This window comes from Lynx canadensis, chromosome A1 (assembly GCF_007474595.2).
Source record: "Lynx canadensis isolate LIC74 chromosome A1, mLynCan4.pri.v2, whole genome shotgun sequence".
Taxonomy (NCBI): domain Eukaryota; kingdom Metazoa; phylum Chordata; class Mammalia; order Carnivora; family Felidae; genus Lynx; species Lynx canadensis.
In genome coordinates, this window is record NC_044303.2 from 131998592 (window position 1) to 132024286 (window position 25695).

General features: G+C 41.4%; 1 protein-coding gene across 1 annotated transcript in view; it reads left to right on the plus strand.

The window, feature by feature from the left end:
- Window positions 1–14330, plus strand: part of LOC115518407 (regulator of G protein signaling 7 binding protein) — a 107716-nt gene extending 93386 nt beyond the window's left edge. Inside the window, exon 6 of the mRNA XM_030321886.1 lies at window positions 8941–14330. Within this exon, the coding sequence (XP_030177746.1) occupies window positions 8941–9032 (92 nt within the window). The 3' untranslated portion in view covers window positions 9033–14330. The remainder of the gene's footprint in view (window positions 1–8940) is intronic.
- Window positions 14331–25695: the final 11365 nt, after the last annotated feature.

The window sequence follows — 25695 nt, forward strand, 5'->3', positions numbered from 1 at the left end:
ATTGATCTTGAGCCTGCAGTACAGAACATCGGTCTCTGTGACTTTGGAGTTGGAGCCATGTCTGAAGCTATTCTCAGTTTCTTTATATGTCTGGCAAGTTCCCCCTGTCAGCAGCATGGAGGTCTCTCCCTGTACCTCACAATCAGGAGCCCAGGAGGATGAGTACCAGAGCCCTCAGAAAGAATTTCATGTGTGCCATGTAGCCTCTATTTTAAGTCAAACCATCCAAAATATTTGCTCTACATTTCATGAATTGCATCCAATAGTTTCCGAAATGTGCACTAATGGAAAAATGGAAATTTCATTTTATTTACCTAGGACATTTTTATAATCAAAAAAGTATAAATATTTTGTATAACTTTGTATTACTTTTATAAAAAGAAAAAAGTAGAATTTTAAATATATTTCTCAAATATAATAATAATAAATGATTGGTACTGTGAATAAAACCATGAGTGAAAAGGGCATAGTCCAAATAAATGATATTCAGGATTTAAACTTTAAATCTGTGTGGAGCAGAAAAAGGAAAAAGCTAGGAGATTCAAGGACCTATTCAGGAGGGAATGAAGCAATAGGATTTTGAAATTAAAAAAAAAAAAATGAGGGGTGCCTGGGTGGCGCAGTCGGTTAAGCGTCCGACTTCAGCCAGGTCACGATCTCGCGGTCCGTGAGTTCGAGCCCCGCATCGGGCTCTGGGCTGATGGCTCAGAGCCTGGAGCCTGTTTCTGATTCTGTGTCTCCCTCTCTCTCTGCCCCTCCCCCGTTCATGCTCTGTCTCTCTCTGTCCCAAAAATAAATAAATGTTGAAAAAAAAAATTAAAAAAAAAAAATGAGGTGAAGGCTTAAATTCAGGTAATTTCAGATCTCTTCACTTGGGGGAGAAATGGGACCCTCAGCATGTGATGCCACATCTCTGTTCTTTACATGTTTCATGGGTACTCACAGCATGATGTCACTATGAGCTGAACAGTAGAGAAAGGGGGTTGTGAGTCTGAATCAGAGGGTCTGAGAAACCCTGAAGGAAGGAGAGCAGGTCTCTTGGGTCCCTCTGGGAACATTTTTTTAGCAGATGCATATGGCACCATTTTAATGAACAAATTGGTCAGATTCCTCTGTCTGATTCCATAAACCAAGAAAGACCATAGGGGCTTCCCATGACCTTCCTGGAATTCTTTTGCACGGATCTGTTAATTATACAGGTCTAGGTTAATACATGCAAGAAACGGTGTGGGGTAAAATGTGGAAAAATGTATCCCAGTTCTTTTCTCGAGGACCTTATTGTCAAAACATCTTTGTAACTGGATGAAAACCATTATAGAAAGCCATCTGTTTTCTTTCTGGCTCTTTCTTTCCTTTCTCTTTTTATTCCATTTACATGTGGGTCTGAAGCAGAGAGAGAAAAGGGAAAAGATACCACTACTGGTTCCCTTTTTTCCAACCTCAAACCTGACCATGTGAAAATCCTGCCAGGCAGGTGCTGGGGGATTCTACAACGGAGATGCTCAGATGCCCCTGTTCTCCAGGCTCCACCCTAGTTCTCAACTCAGAAACTTCCAGGTTTATTTCAGCATTTAAAGGTTCAAACGTATCTCCCCCCTTTCGTACCACAATCAAAACTTGACTCAACAACAGTTTGTTTTAAATTGATTTTCAGTGGCCAATAAAGGAAGGTGGCCAAGAGCAAGAATTTTAATGGGTAGCGATTATGCCCTCGTTTCAGACAGTGCCTTTTCTTTCCCATCCTTCCCGTTTAAGACTGGAGACAAAGAGATGCACAAAAGAAAAGTGAGCTGTCCTCTTTCTGCCGCGGCTCCACAGCAGGCTTCTGACCACGGTCAGGTCTCCTGGCTCTCAGCCCACTGTTCTTGCCACTGCTTCAGCGCCTCTCCTGTCCTACATTCTGGGTCACTGGCAGTGCTGTAGGGAGCTTCATTAATTATGATAGTCTTGCTGTGTCAAATGGATTACAAATGGAACCACCTGTGGGGAGCCTGCAAGGTTACTGACAAAGGCTAAAAGGAGATTGGAAAGTGAAGGACAAGCATCTTCTAAATGCGTGTTGTAATCAAACAAAACAAGGTGGCAGAAATAAATTAGGCCTGAAAGACAGTTTCACCTTTTCCAGAATTCTGACTTAATGAATGCTGTAGGGTGTGTTTGTATATTCACTCTTGCCTAGAATGTGGTTGTTGAGACCATGCGTGAAAATCCATCAGAAGGGGATCAGTCAGGAATTGAATCTGCTCTAGAATGGGTCCCCTCCTGGAGACAGTGCTATTCCAGACTAAATTGGGTCTAGGGACAGTTCCCCCAGACTCATACTCTCAATCCACTCCAACCTGGACCCCCTGTATCCATCCTAGCCATGTCGGCAGAAGTGTTTGATATCTAGCTAAAGAACATTGGCCAGTTATGCCACCTGGTAAGCCTAGAGATGACCTTTTAGGTCCTTTCATCAGGGCTTCATATAAAGACTTTGTGTGCTTCAGTCTAGTGTCTGAATGTTATTCTGGGTAGTTTTACTCCAGTAGCCCCATATCCTTTGTAATCTCTTCAATCTTTCATCCAGGATTCAGTATGACGTATGTACTTCCCTCTCTGCTCCAGTTAATTCACACATCTGTTTCTTAATGCATTACTCTATGTTCAGCCCCTACTCACAAACGTTACATGCCTACTCATTGTCTACTAAAAGAAGAACAGACTTCTTTCCCTAACATCTGGTGTCCCCACCATCATCTAACATGTGATGGTATCCTATAATGTGCCAAGTTCTGTGTCAGGTGCTGGGGATATCTCTCCCCCTAGAGGCTCTCTCTCTCAACAGAACAAATTGGATGAGAATTACCTGGGAAGCCTTCCCAAATGACATGCTTCCCTTCATAGAGATTGGGATAATGTTTTGGGGGTAGGGCATGTGAATTCTAAAATCAACTAACACGCAAACACACACACACACACTATTGGAAAGACAAAGAAACTAGTGCTTAGAATACAACAGTGCCATAATAGCTACAGGTCACTACAAAGACATATTGGATTCTCATCTAGCCATATTGGAGTTGTAAGGGGCTGGGGTGTGAGATGGGGGAGAGGGTTGTTGATATCAAGGATTGCTTTTTGGAAAGTGAGTTGAGATTTCTTAGGATGAATCAGTTAGCCAAAGAAAGAGGTGGGGGCACCTGGGTGGCTCAGTCGGTTAAGCGTCTGACTTCAGCTCAGGTCGTGATCTCTCAGTTTGTGAGCTCGAGCCCCGAGGTGGGCTCTGTGCTGACAGCTCAGAGCCTGGAGCCTGCTTCAGATTCTGTGCCTGCCTCTCTCTCTGCCCTTCCCCCACTCACATTCTGTCTCTCTCTCCTTCAAAAATAAATAAACATTAAAAAAATTTTTTTAAAGAAAGAGGTGAAAAAAAGAAAAACAAAAAGAGAGATGAAAAAAAAGTCTAGGCAGAAGATTCTAGATATGTGAAGATATATGAGGAGACGTAAGAGCAGGGCATTTTGTTGAGCTACAAGCACTTCATTAGTTGGTAAAGTGGTTAGAAAAGAGACATGAAAGACTAGAGAGGTAGGAGGATCTATATCATTAAGGCCCCTATAAGCTATGTTAAGAGGTTTGGATTTGGGGCACCTTGGTGGCTCACTAGGTTAAGCATCCAACTCTTGATGTCTGCTTGGGTCGTGATCTCACGGTTCATGAGATCGAGCTCTGCAATGGGTTTGGAGCCTGCTTGGGATTCCCCCTCTGCCCCTCCCCACCCCTGCTCTCTTTCTTTCTCTTTCTCTTTCTCTCTCTCAAAAATAAAAGGGGGCGGGGTTGGATTTTATCCTGAAGCCATTGGAGGGGTTCAGTTAGGAGACAGTTGCAGTAATCCAGGTGAGAGATGCTTAAGATCTGACCTAGGGCCGGGGGGTTGGAGAAGAGGATGTGAACAACTGATGGGCTGCACAAGAGAGAAGGCAGAATCAAGGATGAAACCCAGGTTCAGACTTGAAAAGCGAGGTGAATGATGTGTCTATTCACTAAGTCAGAGAGAACAGAGGAGGAACGGTAGAGATAGAGGATGATTGAAGTTTTGGAGATGGAGGAACTCCCAGAGCAATGCTCAGTGGTGAACACTAGGCATACAAGTATCATGCTGAGGTGAGACATGTGAGCTGGGAGGCTGGAAATACATATTGAAGCATCATCAGCGTAATGGTAAATGAAGCGAGACCCCCCCCACAGAGTGTAGGTATAGAGAAGAGCCTAGAATACCAAAATTTAAGTTTCAAGGGGGAAAGAACTGCAGTTTACAGAGGGGACTGAAAAGAAAACCAGAAGAACATTATGAAATCAGTCAAAGAAAGTTGTAAGCTAATCTTGAAGGAGGATTGGCATTTGCCTAAGAAAGGAGGACTAAGAAATGGTGTGTGTAAGGGCAGAGAGCCAAGAGAAGGTATGGCCATATTTAAGGAATTCTATGTATTTCTGTTTTGTACTATTCCCTCCTTCATACACCCTTCATTCCAGACTAGATTGTTTCTTGGAACAAAATTCAAGTTGCCTTTGACCTCTATGACTTTGTTCACACTGTTTTCTCCATCCAGAAAGCCCATCTCCCCCTTCACCAAATGTGCAAGTTCTCCTCATCTCTTGTGGCCCAGAAAGAACACCAAGACCTCCATGATTTCCCACAATTATCTTCTTCCTTCTCCTCCACCTGGGAGTAAGTCCACCCTTAAGAGCTCTCAAAGCATTGTATTTGTATCTCTCTTATGGCATTCTTAATAAAGCTTCATAGTTACTCAAGCGAACATCCTTGAGACCAAGAACCACCTTTCTATTAGGACCCTCAACACCCAACATGGAGCCTGTACTTAGCAGGCCTTTGATTAATGCAGGGCTTCTCATAGTGTGGCCTCAGGACCAACAACATCGACATGTCTGGGACCTTCTAAGCAATCCAATTTCTCTGGCCTCACCCCACACCTACTGATTCAGAAATGCTAGAGGTGAGGCTGTACTTGAACATGCTCTCAGATGTTGCTAATGCAGCTAAGGTTTGAGAACCCCTGAGTTTGCTGAAGGTCTCCTTTTCTTCTAGAGTAGAAATTTGCAACTACAGTTACATTATGAGCACTTCTCTGGATTCTGAGAACATAGCTTTAAACTTTAAACTGAGCCTGGGTGGCTCGGTCGATTAAGCAACAGAATTCGGCTCAGGTCATGATCTCACGGTTCATGGGTTCGAGCCCCGCCTTGGGCTCTGTGCTGACAGCTCAGAGCCTGGATCCTGCTTCAGATTCTGTGGCTTCCTCTCTGTCTCTCTGCCCCTCCCCTTCTCTCTCTCTCTCTCTCTCAAAAATAAATGAACGTTAAAAAAAGGGTTAAACTCAAATGCTCAGCTGATTATTTGCAATCTTATTTTTATGTCATTCTGTTTATTAGCATATAATCTATATAAGCAATCTTTTATTAGCAAAAGAAATCTGAGCAATAGAGAAGTGGTATCATAGTGCCTTACGTGGCGGCAGTGTCCCTGGCTTTAGTAGTATCCAGGAATTAAGCTCTGAATGACCAAGATTTTAACTTGCTGATGGCTGAATTACCTATTCTCCTTCTCTTTCACTTTCTCCTCTGCTTTCCTCCCTCCCTTTTCCTTTCTCCACTTTTCATTTTCACATCTAAAACTGTCCTTGGTTACAGTTCTTTCAGAGCATATGCACTTTGGAGAAAAGATGTTACAAAAGTCTGAAATGTTCACAATAAAAATCAAAGGTTTCCCAGCAAGGTCAGGTGAATTCTCCCAGAAAGTGAAGCACAAGTGGGGAAACATTCCATTTCCTTCACATTCTTTTGGCAGCCCATAATTTCAGAGACAGGATTTCAATCAATGTGGAAAGACATCTTTCCTTGGAGCTGAATCCACTCCAAACCATTCCAAGCAGACTTGCTGCTGCTGAATTTCAGCATTTACTGCCGGTGTCAGCTTCCCAGGGTGTAGGAAGCTGCTCTGAATTTTTGCCAAGATTGTTTGAGCTTTTGTGTCACCTCAGCCCTAGGTGATGATCAGATAAGCTCTGGGCTAGGCAAAGGTGTCACAAATGCTCAGAAAGATGCCCCAAACGAGCGGTCATCCTTAATAGGCAGCCTGTCCTTTGCTTAACATCTGAGCACTTTCTCATCAATTCTAACACTTCTATTCACTATGAGTGCTCTGTATGTGCACATGTATATATAGCACTCAAAGTGAATGTATGTGTGCATATCTATCTATCCATAGATAGGCAGAGACAAAAAGAGCCTGAGTGAGGAGAATTTCAATAGCATAAAAGGTTTTTTTTGATTTGCTGTAACGAATGCACAAAAGTCAGTCTTGATATAAATCTCATAATACCTGTGCACAATACCTGTATGCTTTTAATACATAGAAAAGAGAATGTGGGAGGTGCCTGCGTGGCTCAGTCGGTTGAGCGTCCGACTTCGGCTCAGGTCATGATCTCATGGTTCGTGTGTTCAGGCCCCGGGTCAGGCTGTGTGCTGACAGCTCGGAGCCTGGAGCCTGCTTTGGATTCTGTCTCCCTCTCTCCCCGCCCCTCCCCCACTCATGCTCTGTCTCTCTCTGTCCTCAAAAATGAATAAACGTTTAAAAAATATTTTTTTTAAAAAGAGAGAGACGTGGGAGCAAACATGACACCACAGGATACACATGTACAGTTTTTTCGTAAATACAACATGTAGCAGGCATTTCCTCATGCAGTGGGAACAATACACATCTATCTGCACTGCATTTTATAATATATAAATAAATACCCATTAGGTCACTATGCCAATGTCTTAAATGTTGGGAGAAACGGAAGGATATATGGGCATTCAGGAAATAGATCTTCCAGGTCTTAAATAGAAATAAGATTTTTTTCTTCCCTATAAATGTCTTCATAGTTTTGGTGATCTGTTCAAGGAAATATTAAATTCCTGGTGAACTTGCATTTCAGAAAGCATAGTCAGTATTCAGAGAGATACCAACAGATAAAATTCTTTATCTTCACAGTCTGCTATACCTTGCCTTACCCAAATAGGTTGTTTATCGATCATTTGGTGGTTAAAGAAGAGTCCTAAAGCTGATGGGAAAGTGAGTTATCATTTTTTTCTAAATAGACCATAATTCATCTCTGAGAGATTCTCCTGAGAAATCAGGCTCACATATAGTATTTGACATTGCTTTCAGTGTCTTAACTATTTGGGGCAAGTTTAACTATAAAAGACAGATGTCCTATTTTTAGTCTCAAAATGTTGACATCCAGAATATAGAAAATTGCTTTTCACGATGGGAAGGACAAAGAGAGTACTGTTTTCTCCACATTCACAAATATGAATCTTAAGAGAGAGTATTAACCTGTGGAGACTGGGAGAGTGCACTGTTTGATGAATTTGATGTGCTCAGCTAGGGTACCTGTCTTCTTCCCTGGCTGTGACTTGCCATTCTGGTTCTATCTAAATGTATAGCATGGTGCACCATTCCAAGGAACACTGTCAACTTGGTGAGCGATGCTAATTTACAATAAGTATGACACATGACAGCCTTTGGGGAGGGGAGGATAAGCCAGGCACTTGGATGACACAATTTATGTGAGAGGACTGGAAAGCCGACACTTGTTTTGTTCTGGACAGTTTACTGAGCATCTAGGCTCAGCGATCAGGAAAAGCAACCCTCGTCTACAAACCAGTTTTATTGATGTGGGGCACATTTTTCCCTTACCCATCTCTTCATCTAACTCCTGACTCTGGGCTCCTTCCCAAGGTCCTATATCCCAAGGTAGGATGGAGAAAAGAGAGAGCCCCTTAGCTCTGCTCTGGGAGGGTGGTGCAACTAGTCCTGGAAAAGCTTAGGTACATAAGAGTTACCAGAGCCAACCAACCATCTTGTGGCCCCTAGCTCCATTCTGATTATGTCCTAGTGCTGCCCACATTGGCAATTTCCAGGTCATCTCCTCATGGTCCTTCTCCAGCCTCTGGGACCAGACTGCCAGTTCCGCTCCAACAGGCTATTTCTACCCACCCTCTCTTTTGGACTGGACTCTTTCTTTAAAACCCAGCTCACTAAACTGAATTTGGTTTACTGGTTTATTTCTTCATCTGCTTGTCATCATGCTAAAAATTTCAACCCAAGACTTATAAATTCAGCAGTTGGCAATCTTCTCAGAATGCCATTGTATACAGAAACCTATAGAAATCGCTAGCCAAAGACTCAACACAGAACAGTTGAGACTTCTTCCTGAGGCAATAAAGTAGGTGAGTACAGGCAACACAGTGGTCCTATGTAAAGGAAAATAGTAAATAAGAGCTGTATTTACTGAGTGCTTCCTCTGTGCTAGGCACTGAGGACCTCACCCAAGCTTAATGTCTTTCATAGATTGTTTCATTTAATCTCACCTAAGGTAAGTGTTATTAAACCCTATTTTGACTAGGGGAAAACTGAAGCTTAGCAAGCTTCAAGTTAAATGTTCACATAGAGCTAGTAAATAGTAGAGGCAGGTTTAGAAAAGAGGTCAACCTTACTCCAAGCACGGGCTCTTTCTAAAAAGCTATGCATCTCCCAACTGAAAGAATGTCTTGAGCAGTTTACATTTAATTCTAAGCAGTGGTTCGCAACTGTAGGCTCTGAGCTCCCCACCACCACCAAAAAAGAACATTTGGCCCTATCACGGGACATTTTTGGTTTTCACGGCTGGTGGAGCAGTGTTATTGGCATCTAGTGAGTAGGGAGAGGCCAGGGATGCAGCTAAGCATCCTACAGTGCTCACGACAACCCCAACAACAAAGAATTATCTTGCCTAAAATGTCAACAGTGCTGAACAAGAAACCTTGATTCAAAAGATGGTGGATTTTAAAGCCAATTCATAAAAACCCCAGTTATTGTTTGTAATTCACTCATATGTACATTCTGTCCCATCACAGATGACAGCAGCCTTCTAAATCTAACTCCCTACCCCCTGGTTAGAAGACGGAAGAGAAGGTTCTTTGGGCTGTGTTGTCTTGTCTCAAGCTAGGCAACTCCTCCTGGAAACCCACCAATGCGAAGACCTGAAATATCACAGAACCTGAGGACCTCCAGACAGCTGAACCACAATTATTGGTTTTGACTATGTTTTCTATGCTTCCTTATTACTTTTATTCGCCTCCCTCTACCCTTTTAAATGATTTTACATGTGAAAGCAGCTGCTGTCAAGGGGGGTAAAAAAGATTCAAAAAGCAGGCTGTTTTTAAAAGGATTTTTAAAGCTGACATTGTGCATGTCTGCTCCAAACCATACCATGACAGATGCGAGAATTATGGTTTTTAAATTATTTAAAGGTTTTTTTTTAAATGTATCATACAGAGAAAAAATTATTTCATGTATAATAGTATATCTTTAGCTCTTGCTGATCTCATGTTAACAATTTATCATATATGAAAGTCTTTAAACATAGAAATCTCTCTAAAACTGCAAAACTGTGTTCAAAAATCCAATCTATCAATATTATTAGAGATAATATTATAATCAAACATATACCACCTCACTTATTGCTTTGTCTGTGCTCATTCACATCTAGTCTTCCATTCTGTCGGAATCCAAGAGCTTCTACATAAAAACATCTTAATTTATAATGCAACAAAAACCATATATGGAAAGTATTTAAATTTTGTAAATACACAATTATCCTAATACCTTCGTACAATGCATATGGGCAACTAATTTCCTTTTGATCCAATGGTGTCTTTTTCAGCTTCTTGGAGAATGAAGTAATCCAGTTAGAAAATGGTGTAGTAACATATACAATTACCCTCAAATGTAAAATTGAGTATTATCACATTTTGTTCTAATTGAAATCTGAAGCATGATGTCTGCACAGCAGCATAGTGTTAAATCTTATAGGGCATGCCGGAATTAGCTCAGATCGTAAAAATATTTAACATTTTCTGTTAATAAAATCTTTTTAGTTAAGCTAAGCTTGTCTCATATTAGATGACTATGCAGATATGACTTTTCCGATGTGTACTTGGTGTCTTGTCTTATGCTTAGAATCTTGAAAGCAGGACACATTAAGCAATACTATATTTTAGAAAGGAGGAAGCCACACGCTTCGATTTTCTGCTCACAGTTTTGTTATGATCTTCCTCACTAAACCTGTAACATGGTACAAATTTTGTTATATTGTCCCCTGTTCTTCCTTGGCCCGTTTCCCAAACAGAATTTTCCATGGGTTGAGAGATCAGGCCTTTGGACTTTTTTTCTTGCTTTCCAAAATCTAAATGACCCTAAAGAAGGACAAGAAGCAACCAGTGTCTAGTACAATAAAAGGATGGGCTAGATGGCTATAAGTGGTTTATTCAAGATGCATTTTTAATCCCAACCCTATACTTTCTCAGTACTTAAGTGCACAGGCATTTATAGGTCCACCAATATTTTGACCTAACAACTAAATTTATTAAAGCTGTTAGCTTTACTGAAGATGAAGATAGGTATATATGAAATAGTGGACTAATTATTGTATTAGGTTGAACCATATGAAATTGCTGGCATTGGACTGTTTTGACCTATAAAAATAGCAATTTCATATGGTTCAACCAAATATCTGATGTTGTGAAAATTATACTTGGAATTGTCTTCTAGCATTTGTGATTGAAAGCGAACAGATTAAAGGGTTGGAAGAGATCTCAAAAGGCTACACAGGTGTCTCTTTAGATCATACCAGCTCACTTGGGGCCTTAATCTTGGAATCCAGAGTTGTGTTCCGATGACCTGGTAATGAATGCACGGTTGTAAGTATGCCTGACTCCATATAAAGAGGTATCTCTGAAACTTATATGAGAAAACCACAACTTTCTAAATCAAATATTTGTAAAACAGTTATTGGAATATGCTACTTAAAGACCCTTAGAATGAATACCCCCTTGGAAAGCAGGGAACTACTCCCAGATTTATCTGGTTTGTAAAGCCTGATTTCATAAATCAGGTTGACTAAAGCTTAATATTGTTTTTGAATATGGTCATTTCCATCCCCCGTGGTTAATTCACTTAGGTCCATTGTTTTAGAAATTATAAACAGCCCAACTGGGCATGCTCTCAGCTCCCGTCTCAGCCCTCGCCCACCTTTCCACTATATTGAACCCTTTGCTTCAATCTAGTTCCTACTAATTCATGCAAAGTTATCAACTGATAAACCTACCTTGGTGTTCAGCACGTTCCTCTAAATGCTTGACCTAAATCACTTCTGCTTGGTTAATTTGTGCTCACTCTCGCCTTAGTCTCGGTATGAAAGGAACACTTACCTTCCATGCCATTGTCCTTTGTACAACTGAAGACTGTTAATAAATTCAGGTCTCACCTCCAGGTCTGGGAGGGCTATAGTAGCTATTCATGGAGATGGGAATTTGTCTAATTCCCTAGGTAGGCTTCCCATATCTAAGGTAAATAAATTCAGCCACCTTATCTTTTATTCATAGTGCCTGTTTCCCAGACTTTGATTGGTTTTATAGTTCCTGTGGACACACTCCAAGATTTATAGATCTTCTTTCACTAGCAGGTCCTAAAATTAAATGTAGTGCTCCAAGTCCTGATGACCTACCCTGGCTCATAGTGACAATAGACAGCTCACCATCTCCCATTAGATATGCCAATGCGTCTCTTTAGGAGCTGACCCCACTCTCCTCTCACCTACCAAAGGACTTTCTCAGGTGTAGTCCATGAGATAGAGGGCTACTGTCTCGGCTTCTGCTAGTAATTCGCTTTCAGATTAGCAATAACACTGAGCTGATCTCTAGGGGTAAGGAGGAGAACACTGAACCCATTCTGTTGCATGGGTATTCACATACTGAAAACAGAAAAGGATGTCAACTTTTTCTGGCACACCCTCACCCATTTTACCACCATAATTTCAATATCCTGTGTTGATTCATTGTTGTTGCTGTTTTTGTTGTGTGTGTGTGTGTGTGTGTGTGTGTGTGTTCAGATTACAGAGGCAATATATATTCTTTATGGGCAATCTGAAACATACCACCGAGTATAAAGAAAATAAAAATCACCTGAATCCCACCATAATCATATTGTTTAAAACCACATTTCCAGGCTTTAAATCGTCAGTGGCTAGGTTCAAAGGCACTTGTGGATAAGATAGGTGAACAAATGCCCACAAGGCCAAGGTATCATTTTAAAATATCTGTCCGCTGATGTTTTGCATGCTTCTAGAAACAGATTGACTGCAAACTTCTGGTTGTGCCACTGTTGAAGGGTACAAAGAAGACTTTAGAAGTAGCACAGCCCGGATGCCTCGTCTAATGAAAGCTTTTAGGGAAATTCTAAAATCCTGCCGGATCATTTTGTTCCTGGGTGCTCTTCTAACAGTTGGATGCTTACTGTATGGCAATACTGCCACCTACTGAATTCTGAGCTTTAGGGTAAGAGGGGAAAACAAATGTGCAGAATATAAAAGCATCTCATTCATTTTAGACAGCAAACAATGGACCAGGTTAACAATATTCCATATGGAATTCAGATTCTGGAAGTCTCAGAGCTGAAAGGATTAAGGATATCATGCAGACTAACTTCCCACGCCACCTACATGTACCTAAAAATTGCCTATCATTTCTTTGTGTTCTCGAACGTCACCAAATGCAAAATGCTCAGGTTTCAGGTAACGGTAGATAGGATGAGAAAAAGCAGTGATGCTATTGGCCCATAATAAATCATTATAATGAAATATAAAGATCAGAAATAAACCCAAGAACAAAGAATAGTTGAGTGCATTATAAAGAGATGACCTTTCAAATCTGTGAGAAAAGGTGGGATTACTAAATAATTTGGGATGACTGTTTGGCCATTTTGGGGGGAAAATCCTAGATCTATACCTCATAACTTCCATCAAAATAAATTCTAGGTGAAGTAAGGATTTACATGTTAAAGCACATAAACATATACAAGGAGTATGGCAATATTGATAAATATTTCTGTAATTTTACTATGGAGAAAAGCCTTTCTAAGCATGACACCAAAGGAAGAAACCAAAAAGAAAAAGATAGATGGATTTGACCAATTAAAAATGCAGAACGCTATACAGTAAAAAATAAACCAAATTAAGAGAAAACAAAATTTGAAATATATGCAACAAGAGTATAGATCTCTAATGTATATCAAGAGCTTAAACCCCATTACTGATGGGAGGTTTCTATGATCTACAACCTTCCCAACAGAATGTTCCTATTTCATTCTTTCCTCACTGCACTTTTTAATTATTGCTTGTTTGTCTGTTTATTTCCACTAAACTGGAAGTTCAAGAAAGCAGCCACTGTGTCTGTTTGCTTCCTGTTATATCCTCAATACTTAACACAGTGCTAGACACAAAGCAACTACTGAAAACATATTTATTGTGTGAGTGAATAATGAATGCATGAATAGATAACATTTTATGATCAAAAAGAATCAAACTTTCCAGTAGAAAATTGAGCCAAGGACACAAACTGGCAATGTACCATAACTAAAGTAATGAACTAATAATAAATATGAACATATTTAAATACACTAGTAATCAAAATGCAAATATTACAATACACTCCTTTTTTTATGTATCAGAAGACAAAAGATATAAAGAATTATAGTTCCTAGGGTCAGTAAGGAAGTATGAAGCGGACATTCTCTTACAGAGTAACAAGAGTGTAAACTGATCCGATCTTTCTGGAAAATATTTTGGCAACATATTTTTTGTGTACGTCAAATACTTCCACTTTAGGGAGTTCTCCTTTAAAAAAGGTTAAGAAAAATGAATTCAAGATACATTCATTCATTATTCAAAAAAATACATGCACACAAAGGATGCTTATAGGAGCATGGAAAAAATTGGAGGAATGAAAAAAATATAAATAAGCCCATAATACAGGGTTGGTTAAATATGGTATATCCTTTCAAGGGAATACTACTGTGCACCAATTAAGAATAAGCACTAGATGTATATTTACTGAAATAAACAGCTATATTGTTAAATGAAAAGAGAAAGATATAGAAGAATACAGTGTGTTCCCATTTTAAGAGTATACATACACATGTGTGCATTACAGTGTCTGAAAGGATATTTGCTAAAAGGTTAACAGCATCTATCTCTGGGAGGTGAGATTTGGAGCAATTATATTTTCTTTTTGCATATCGGTAATTTCTGATTTTTCCACAATGAGCATGTAGTATCTGTATAATTTTTTCAGGGAATAAACAACAATGTTCACAATATATATTAAATGAAAAACACATGTTATAAAACAGTATGTATAGCTATGACACAATATTTGTAAAAAAGAAATTATATATAAAATATCTATGTATGTATATATATGCATAAGAAGCTAGAAAGACATACACTAAAATGTTAATAGTAGTTATTTATGGGTAGTGGGATTATGGGTGATTATTTTTTCTTTTGCTTTTCTGTGTTTTCTAATTTTTCTACAATGAATATGTATCCTTGTGTAATAAAAACTAATAATAAAAGTTTTAAAAAAATGAAAAGTGAGAATTTGTGACTCATCACTTCCTCTCACCCTCCCTGCCACCCCCCTGGACTTATTCCCTGTCATCAAAGTGTGGGCAGTGGGGTTATGGAAAGGAAACACCAGGACACCATAACTTTGAAGATAAAATAGAGAGCCAGGACAAAGATGGATGGGAAGCAAAGAGAGAGGGTGGAAGGGAGGGAGGGATGGAGGAAGGAAGGAAAGAAAGATTTAAGTGAAAGTGAAGTCAATAGAGGAAGGATTAAAGCAGGCTTTGGAAATATTTTCCCTGACAATAGCAGTAAGTCTCTTTAACTCTGTTTTCCTGATAACTATGACCCCCCCCCCAAAGAAAATCAGTTAAATAGGTTTATTTTCTTAAATTTTTTTAATGTTTATTTATTTTTGAGAAAGAGAGACAGAGACAGAGACAGAGTGTGAGCGGGTTGGAGCAGAGAGAGCAGGAGACACAGAACCCAAAGCAGGCTCCAGGCTTCAAACTGTCAGCACAGGGCCTGACGCGGGGCTCGAACCCATGAGTTGTGAGATCATGACCTGAGCCAAAATCAGACATTTAACTGGCTGAGCCACCCAGGCACCCCATATAGGTGTATTTTCCAATAAAAGGAATCATATACGTGTCTGGAGAGACATCTAGGAATTCAGTTCTCCCAGGAGTGTATCCCAAGAAGTTTTTTCAAGAGGCAAGCTTTGAGGTCCAGCTGGTTATCAAGGGCTGTGCAAGTACAGCCTGGAACTACACAGGCTATCGTCTGATTCTCCGATGGGCGCAAGCAATGCGCAACAGTGGCTAGCAGTTCCGATATCCATTCTCTCCTTTTTCCCTCTAGAAACAGAGACCCCAAATTTCAGCAAGACACTGGCCACCTAAATTTAAGACCCCGTTTACTATGGTTTGGGATGTGGCTACGTAACTGGGTGTTTAAAAAAAAAAAATCAAGTGCATACTGCCCTTAGCAACCAACATTCACAGCAGCTGAGAGATGGATGCTGTGGCTCAGTAACGCACGCCTCGGCAGGTACCACAGCGCCTCCTACAGTTCATGCCTGGCACTGCCCAGATCCCCTTGCTTCTCACATGGACCTACTCCACCCAGCTATAGCTTCTTCTGGATTATGTTATTACCGCTACTATACAAAAGAGGGACAGTGGGACAAACCACAGCTTTTCACTTAATCCATGCTAAATTCCCCCATCTTAGGCACTTCTGAGCTTCCTGGTAAAATGACCCAGACCCTTAACCCCCAAGTGATCTGAGACCCTGGTTACCCTGCCCTTAGTACACTTTAGTTGCTTATATTGCCCATTTACAGTTAAACCTGGGGCGTACCAGAGGTGACCAGTGGTCATGTGAGTGCCAACATACTCCTCTGTATGAACATACCCTCATACTGCAGTAACTCTCCCTGCTCATGACGATCAGAGCCGATAACCTCTGTCCGTATGGTAACTCTTACTCACCTGCTAGTTTTCTGCCTGTGGGACCCTAAGTTGACCACTTAGCAGTGGTAGCTTAAAGCTTAGTGGGATTCTTATTTTCTTCACTCTATGACCTAGGACCTCTAGACACACAGATTCTAGACCCCCAAAGAGAGAGCACGAAGTCCTCAGTGGATTCCTGAAGTCACTCCTACTCTCACCCCTTTATTTTTGGACTCATGAATTTAGACCATCTAATGACCACTGGTTGGTGTAAGGAGTATAATGCATCCCATAGGTTGCATCACCCCAATAATACAAGGCATCCTCTCCTTAAAGAGGCCAGGCCACCACTCCAGTGCGATGGCAGCTTCTGCTTGGTGGATCCCACAGTCGTGTTTTCACTGATGTACCTGCTTTGCTAAGAAGTGGGGCCCTTACAACCAACGGAATGGGAAAAGATATTTGCAAATGACATATCGGACAAAGGGCTAGTATCTAAAATCTATAAGAGCTCACCAAACTCCACACCCGAAAAACAAATAACCCAGTGAAGAAATGGGCAGAAAACATGAATAGACACTTCTCTAAAGAAGACATCCAGATGGCCAACAGGCACATGAAAGATGTTCAGCGTCGCTCCTTATCAGGGAAATCCAAATCAAACCACACTCAGGTATCACCTCACGCCAGTCAGAGTGGCCAAAATGAACAAATCAGGAGACTATAGATGCTGGAGAGGATGTGGAGAAACGGGAACCCTCTTGCACTGTTGGTGGGAATGCAAATTGGTGCAGCCGCTCTGGAAAGCAGTGTGGAGGTTCCTCAGAAATTAAAAATAGACCTACCCTATGACCAGCAATAGCACTGCTAGGAATTTATCCAAGGGATACAGGAGTACTGATGCATAGGGGCACTGTACCCCAATGTTCATAGCAGCACTCTCAACAATAGCCAAATATGGAAAGAGCCTAAATGTCCATCAACTGATGAATGGATAAGAAATTGTGGTATATATACACACTGGAATACTATGTGGCAATGAGGAAAAAATGAAATATGGCCTTTTGTAGCAACGTGGGATGGAACTGGAGAGTGTAATGCTAAGTGAAATAAGCCATACAGAGAAAGACAGATACCATATGGTTTCACTCTTATGTGGATCCTGAGAAACTTAAACAGGAACCCAGGGGGGGGGGAAGGAAAAAAAAAAAGAGGTTAGAGTGGGAGAGAGCCAAAGCATAAGAGACTGTTAAAAACTGAGAACAAACTGAGGGTTGATGGGGGTGGGAGGGAGGGGAGGGTGGGTGATGGGTATGAGGAGGGCACCTTTTGGGATGAGCACTGGGTGTTGTATGGAAACCAATTTGTCAATAAATTTCATATATATATAAAAAAAAAAAAAGAAGTGGGGCCCTTGGTCTTAGGCAATGTTATGTAAGATCCTGCATTGGTAGGTCCGACACTTTGTCAGTCAGTGGATATTGTTGCTGGCTGAAGCCCTGCAGACAACATTGGCAAACTACTATCCAGAAAGCAGGTAAATCCCAGTCAGGGGTGGATGTAGTCTCAATTTGTCTCCAGCTGGCAGTCTGTTCTCCAGAAGGAATGGTATTAGATCGAGGGCACAGTGTCAATCTCTGTTACCAGAGGCTGGACATTGAACGGAAGCTGTAAATAAATTTTGCTGAAAAAAGCTTGTATTGGTTTCTTATTGCTGCCCCTATAACAAACTGCCACAAACTTCGTGGCTTAAAATAACCCACATTATCATTATATTTCTGGAGGTCAAAATCAGTTTTACCGGCTTAAGTCATGAGGTCAACAAATCTGTGTTCCTTCTGGAGCCTGTAGGGGAGGATCTATCTCCTTTTCTTTCCCAGCTTCTGGAGGCTTCCTGCATTCCTTGGCTTGTGGCTCCTTTTTCTATCTTCCAATCAGCAAAAATGTAGCATAGCCTCAATTCTGTGTGTATGTGAATCCTTTTTTCATCTTCAGGTATCCTTCCTATTCTGACTCTTCTGCCTCATCTTAGAGGGAAATGTGCTTGTTTGTTGGGCTTGCCCACATAATCCAGGATAATTGTCCCCATTTGAAGATCCCTTAATGCAATCAGAGCTGCAAATTCCTTTTGCCAAGTAACACATTTATAGGTTCCAGGGATTAGGAAGTGAACATCTCTGGGGGACTATTATTCTGTCTGCTGCAAGGCCAGTGCTGTTGGACCCATTTACAGTTTCCATCTCTACCAAGAGCTGTTTTTTGAATGGTCTATCTTTCTCTGCTGCAGATAGCATGGCCTGCTCTTGAACTCCAAGGGTCTGTGCTATGACTTTTTTATTGGAGCTTGCCAGAGTGTCCACAGCATCCTTTTATACCCAGATTCCTCTAGTACCGTGGCCTGTGCCAGACGATACGGCACAAATGACAGGGCTACTGATGGTAAAAGCCTAAACATGCTGAAGACCCCCTTCTTGCTCTGGGACCAAATTAAAACTAGAGCTCTACCTCACATGTGAGATATGCTGCCTTCCAAACCTATGGAGGCTGCTCAAGCTTCAAGTTTCTAGCTTCATGGTTGGAAATGCGAGGGACAAAAACTTGTTTTTGTTTTGGAGACGCCCCAGGACCTCTCAGATCCCTTGACTCCTAAAAGCTTCACTGATGTAGCAGACCCCTTAATCTCTGTAAGTTTTATCTCCCATTCTCTGGAGTTTGTGTGTCTTGCTTACCAAGGCATTCAGAGGACTCGCCATTTCACACTTGCTGTGTCCAGAGAACATCATGCCATCGACTTGGTGTGCAAATGTGAGGTTCTCTAAAGAGAATATTCCGATCAACAGGATCGGACTGTTGTGAGCCTTGGTGAGGTCATCTAGGGATACACAAGTCTGGTTCCCAAAGATCATCTGAGAACACAGACTGATGCTCAACCCTCGGTACCAACCACGGAATGATGAAAACAAATATTATGCAGTGAGGACATAGGATGCTACAGGCATGTGAGATCCACTAGAGGTGGAGAGGACTGGTTCCAAAAGGTCATCTGAGAACATGGAGTTGGGTTATACTCACATACACAGCTGCTAAGTAATAATATTATACAATGAGTACACAGAGCTCCATTTTCTGTGTTCTCATTGTTAGATAAAAGCCCATAACAATTTGGCATAATTTTAATAGTGTGTATGCTTTGCTGGTTGATAAAACTCAGCCAGGGCTTTTAGGGACTTCATCTCCACCTGCTCCCGGGTAAAACCTCTGCTGGGAATACTTAAGGATAGTTCATTTGTTGCAGGGAAGATAAAAGTAGCAACTCTTTTGGGGGACCCAGAGCATCTCAAGATTCTTGATTCTCTTCAAAATTCTTACCTGGATCCTCTTCAGATTTTCATATAACTTTTTCTGTCTATAAAGTGCAGTCAATAGAGATCTTTGGAACTCGGTTAAAGTCTCATGATTATTCTTGAAACCATATAATCTGTTCTAGTAAAGATACCACGTTCGGCACAAAGCTATACTGGGCTTCTTGGATAAGCTTGCAGCAGTGGTGTTTGAAGGGCAGACCTACGCCGGCCGACTCCATCTTGTTCTGTGTCCTCCACCCTTGAGTGACTATGTCTCCGACATGCCCCCTTTCCGGGAAAATCGCAGAAACCTCAGACCACGGCTCCTCCCCTTGAGTAACCTCCTGCTCACCGTTCACACTTCCCGATGAAAACACGCCTGGCTACCTGTGTAACAGGACTCCGACCCTTCCCCAGCCAATTGGCCGAGGCCACGACCCTTCCCCAGCCAATCGGCTGAGGCCACAGCCATTACCTCACCAACTGGCCCTAGACCCCTATAAAACCTTTGTGCTTTTGAAACTCGCTCTCTCCCCGGTATCTCACCGCTGCGTCGGTGCAGGTAGGGGATTGAGCTCGAGCTAGCTCGAATAAAGAAGGCTCTTTTGCTTTTGCATCGGACTCGGCTCCCTGGTGGTCTTTGGGATCACAAATCTGGGCATAACAGTGTTCATCTGCCATGACCCATCCAGTGTTTGAAGAAGCTGAAGTGATGATTAAAATGGGGGGTGTGATAAGAACTACACTGCTGGGGCGCCTGGGTGGCTCAGTCAGTTAAGCATCCGACTTCAGCTCAGGTCACGATCTCACGGTCCGTGAGTTCGAGCCCCAGCATCGGGCTCTGGGCTGATGGCTCAGGGCTGATGGCTCAGGGTGATGGCTCGGAGCCTGGAGCCTGCTTCCGATTCTGTGTCTCCCTCTCTCTTTGCCCCTCCCCCGTTCATGCTCTGTCTCTCTCTGTTTCAAAAATAAATAAACGTTTAAAAAAAATTTTTTTTAAAAAGAACCACCACTGCTGAATCTTTTCCATCACCTTGGATTTGTGATAATGCTGTTTTGTTTTGTTTTGTTTTGACTAATTGTCTTGGTGAGGATGGAAAAAGTTTTCAGGAACTTGCACTTAGTGTTTCCTATTTACAATAGCTTTTCCTCTGTATCAAGAAATTGGGTGTAATGGTATGGCCACTATTAAGTATATCCATAATATTATATGTTGGGAAATTAGAGAAAAGGTTGCCGGATGGGTCCATGGGCACAGCCGGCCCACGGTGAGGCAGAGAGGGATCATGACTCTGTTTATGACCTTACCTCCATTGGTTTTCCCCTGACAGATGTCAGATTCCTGGGAAGCAACGTCAGCTCAGGACCTATGTCTGAAGGCCTTGAAAGATCTAAATGTTTCCTCTTCCCATTGTTTGGTTACCTGGGTGATGGCTACAGGACCCTTTGGGGAAGGCCTGGAGGAATCACTACTGTACAAACCTGGCAAGTTTCACAGGATCTGTCTTAATATCGATGCAGCTTCTCATTTGGTAGACAGGTTTGAGTTTAGCTGTCTCAGCTGTGGAAACTGAGCAAGAGATGGTCACTTTCCTTGGGGAAGGGATGTCTATCCTTGATCTCCTCATCTATCCTGATCTCCTCAAATTATATGTATATTAAATAATACCCTGCTCACTTGTCTTACCCCTAGGAATACCATGATCACCATTATCAGCCATCTCCAAAGATCCCTGCAGGTCAGCCTCTCCTGTGCCATTCAGATCTTGCTGCCCATGACAGCAATTATTCCCACCTTGCTTCTCATGGTTATGTGGTCTCACCTAGCCTTTTCCAATCCAGGATTCTATCATCCCCATTGCTACTAGAAGCCCTGTTCAATAACAGCATCTAACTATCAGCCAGGCCTACAAAGGATGGACACCACTGAGCTCCTTATTGATGCTGCTATTCCCCTAATTAGCCCATTCCTTACTGCCTTGGAAAATAAAGTGTCCCTGGGTCCGCCCAAAGAACTGAGTCAGCTGCTGAATTTTCCAGGCTCATAGGGGATCTATCTCAGCAAACTCCTTCCTCTATACTGTGCCGTGAGAGTTTTGCTATCTCAACTTTATTTAATGAGGCTCATCATTTTTTCAAGCTTCCAAGTGCCTTAACAGCAGCACATTTAAGCCACCTTCCAGAGCCCTTACCAAAGTGTTAAATCCTATCTCATGAAGAGGGTCTTTGTATTCATCCTTTGTATTCTGTCACGCCTGATCCAGCACCTTCTAGACCCACTCCTGGGCATGCTTTACTGGTTTCTCCTGGTACCTGTGAGTCAGCACCTTTGATGTGTAATCCATCACCTCCCTTCCTAAACCCAGCACTTGCCTACTGTACATCTCATCCTCATTATTGATTTTTCAGCCAGAAAAGGAAATGAAGGCAGATCTTGAGGAAAACTAGCATTGTCTCCTAAAGCCCGTGTCTCATTTGAAGGGTCTGCATTGTCTTAAAGAAGAAGAAGAAGAAGAAGAGAGAAGAAGAAGAAGAAGAAGAAGAAGAAGAAGAAAGAGGAAGAAGGAGGATGGGGAGGAAGGGGAAGAAGAAGAACAAGGACTCTATCTTCCACAAGGTAGAGTGGGCCATGTCTTCAGGCCCAGAGGCCTCGGGACAATCTGGGGATTTAAGATGCTCACCTGAAAATATTCAGGAGTTCCCTTTCCAGATCTCCATCTCTATCAGGACCTTAACTCTGATATTGAGAATTCAGCCTGCTCTGAAATTCTGCCACTCTTACAATTAAGGTCTAGGGTCTGGTTCTCAGGGATGTCTGTCCTCCAGCTACAGGAGATAAATTCTTCCCAAAAGGCCCACTCACTCTCATACTTTGCTTAAAATTGCAAAGTATTTTGCAAAATAGCCTGTCATTTTCTCTCATCAATAACCACTCAATTCCACAGCCCCCTAACTGCTAGTTCTCCCATGCAGAGATGTCAGATGTGAGCCAGTACATCCCCTCCTACCTACATCCCCTCCAAAATCACTAGAGGTGAATGTTGTAGCAATGGCACTGCTCAGTGCAGGGCTCAGTGATCCACTTCTCGTCAGGGCTGGAGACCTCACTGCCCTCTGTCTGTTGAGTACTACTACCCTTAGAGTCAACTACCTAAGACCACTTAGTACCCAGTGTCTTAGGATATGTTTCACAGAAGCAGATTCTAAGATAAGGATTTGTGTGCGTTTTTGTTTTCGTTTGTTTGTTTGCTTTGAAGGAATGCTCTTTGACAAAATCTGTGAGGAAAGAAGGAAGCAGGATAGGAAGAGGAAAGAGCTGAGCAAAGATTGTCTCAGGTAAATCTAAGCCATCAGGAGCAGGGGAGAAAGGGTCTGCAGCATGAACTGTATTGCCTAATATGTCAAACACACGGTATCTTTCACTCACAAAACAATCATATCTCTACCCTGGGCTTTCCTCAGAATATTTCACTCACTAACTGGCAAAACTACCATCCTTCCACCAACAGTGAGGTTTACACTGCCTAAAAGAATTCACTACATTTCTTCGAAGTTCTTTAAGCTGTCTCCTCACCAGTACACCAACGGGAGAAAATAATTCGAAAGTGATCAATTAATATCGATGTCAAAAAATACCATTATGGAGTTAGAATTTTACAGGGCTTGGGTCTCAGCTGTTACTTTTGACTCTGCCAAAGAAACTTCTGTATGAAGAAACTCTTCCACAAAACTTCACAAGGTTAAAGTCTCCATTATATTACTCAATTGAGGAAACCTATAGCATGGAAGAGAGGGCCCTGCGTTTTATATGGGTTTTCATTCCAGTTCTTGCATGGACTACAGAAGCATACTTACTCCTCATTCTATGTGATCCTGGGTTACTCAGTACCCTGTCTGTACGTGGGAATACTATGCCTAAGGAAAAGCCACGACAACCATCTATTGCTCTAGGTATCTAAGAGGAAAGAGACAAAAAACAACTTCACCACATCGTGCAGGAAACTTTGCCATGTTGAATTTGTTCCAATCCATCCATTTTTGAAAATCCCCTTGAGTCTCCTAAACTTTACCTTCTAAAACAGTACATTTTCTATCTCTGAAGTTTTCATTTGGTCCCTTATTCATATCAGAACTCATCATCCATACGTAGAAACCCCCAAGTGAGGGTAGAGTGGGGCCAGTATTCATGTGGCCCCGAATGTTCAGAACCCCAGCTGTGGCACCTGATCCAGGCCTGCTCTTTCCATGTCCTTCAGCAGCCCACTGTACTTAAAGCTTTTCTGCTTTCCCTCCCTCAAATAAGTGGTCACTTCTGTGTTTTATTACCTCACAGATTTGAAATGGATTTCTATATACCCATGAGTTGTCTAGAACACTGGTACAATTACATACTTCAAATTCTAATCAAATAGAAATTTTACTTTTGCTACGTATTGCTATGGTGAGTCTGGCACTGAGCTGAGAAGGTTATATGACTTATTATAGAGCAGGAACCACCTTCAAATCCAAGTATAAAAGGCTTAGAAAATATCAAAGGTGAGCCAAAGAAAGAATGTATGCTTACTGAATATACAGTAGCTTTGCTTCATAGATATATGACAGTGTAGTTATGGAAGTGAACAGTTCTACCGAAAAAGTGGCATAATGATAATAAAGGGCAACCAGGTGAATTGTTCAAAACCTACCCCTGCCAAAAGAGTCTAATGCTACAACCTGTGGTGTGTGCTCCTCATACATTTACCCTAAAATGAAGCCACTGGTCAACAATTACCACCCACAGTCAACTTTAACTACTCATTCTAACCCACAAACAGAGAAACAAGGTTCACTGGACATGGAGATAGTCTATAACTTGAAAGGGAAGGACTGTCGTCAAACAAACAAATCAAAAACACTGACAATGGAGAAAAACACAGATAGTTCTTTTTTTAAATATAATTGTTAAGTTAGCTAACATACAGTATATACAGTGCACTCTTGGCTTCGGGAGTAGATTCCCATGATTCATTGCTTACATACAACACCCAGTACTCATCCCAACAAGAGCCCTCCTCAATGCCATCACCCATTTCCCCTCTCCCCGGACCCCCTATCAACCCTCAGTTTGTTCTCTGTATTTAAGAGTCTCTTATGGTTTGCCTCCCTCTCTGTTTGGACACTATTTTTTTTCCCCCTTCCCTTTCCCCATGGTCTTCTGTTAAGTTTCTCAAGTCCACATATGAGTAGAAACATATGATATCTGTCTTCTCTGACTGACTATTTCAACTTAGCATAATACCCTCCAGTTCCATCCGCATTGTTGCAAATGGCAAGAATGCATTCTTTCTCATTGCCAACTAGCATTCCATTTATATATAAACCACATCATCTTTATCCATTCATCAGTCGATGGACATTTGGGCTCTTTCCATATTTGGCTAGTATACTCCAATAAATTCTAAAGATATTCCAGCTCTATCGAAACAAACATAGAATATTTGGAAAAAGGAACAATGACAAAAGAGCTAATAATCCCAATCAACTGCTGAAATAAAAAATTCAAAAGTGTTATTGAACACAACACTAGCAATCAAATACAATCTATAAAAGAGATAATACAGCTAGACCAAGGGAGATTGTCCTAGGAATATATGACTGGTTCAGTCAATCAATGTTATTTCCCATATCAAGAAACCAAAGAAGAAAACCATGTGAAGATCTCAATAATTGAAGGGCAGGGGGCAGAAGCATGTGGTAAAAATTCAACATTTACTCATGATATTTTTTTAACTCTCAGCAAACTGGGAATTAAACAAGACTTCCACAGAAGGGACATCTACAAAAACCCACAGCTAACATTATACTAAGTGGTGAAAGACTACACGCTCTCCTCCTAAGAAGAGAAACAGGTAAGGAGGTATTCTCTCACCATTCCTATTCAAAATGTACTGAGTAACAATGCAAAACAGAAAATAACAAATGTCAGCTAGAATGTGACGAAACTGGAACCCTAATACATGGTGGGAATGTAAAATGGTTGTGCAAGCTGCTTTAGAAAATCGTATGGCAGTTTTTGAAAGGTTTAACATAGAGTTATCATATGACCCAACAATTTCACTCCCAGTTATATGCCCAAAAGAAATGAAAACACGCCCCCCCACACACAAAAATCTGTATATAAACATTCATTGCAGCATTATTCCTAATAGCCAAAAAGTAGGACAAAACAGTGTCAATCATCTGCTCAAGGGATAAATACAATTTAGCATATCCACAATGAAATACTATGTGGCAATCAGAAGGAATGAAGTACTGACACATGTTACAACATAGATAAACCTTGAAAACATGCTAAGTGAAAGAACCCAGTCACAACAGACTATATACTGTATGGCTCCATTTATGTGAAAAGTCCCGAACAGGCTAATC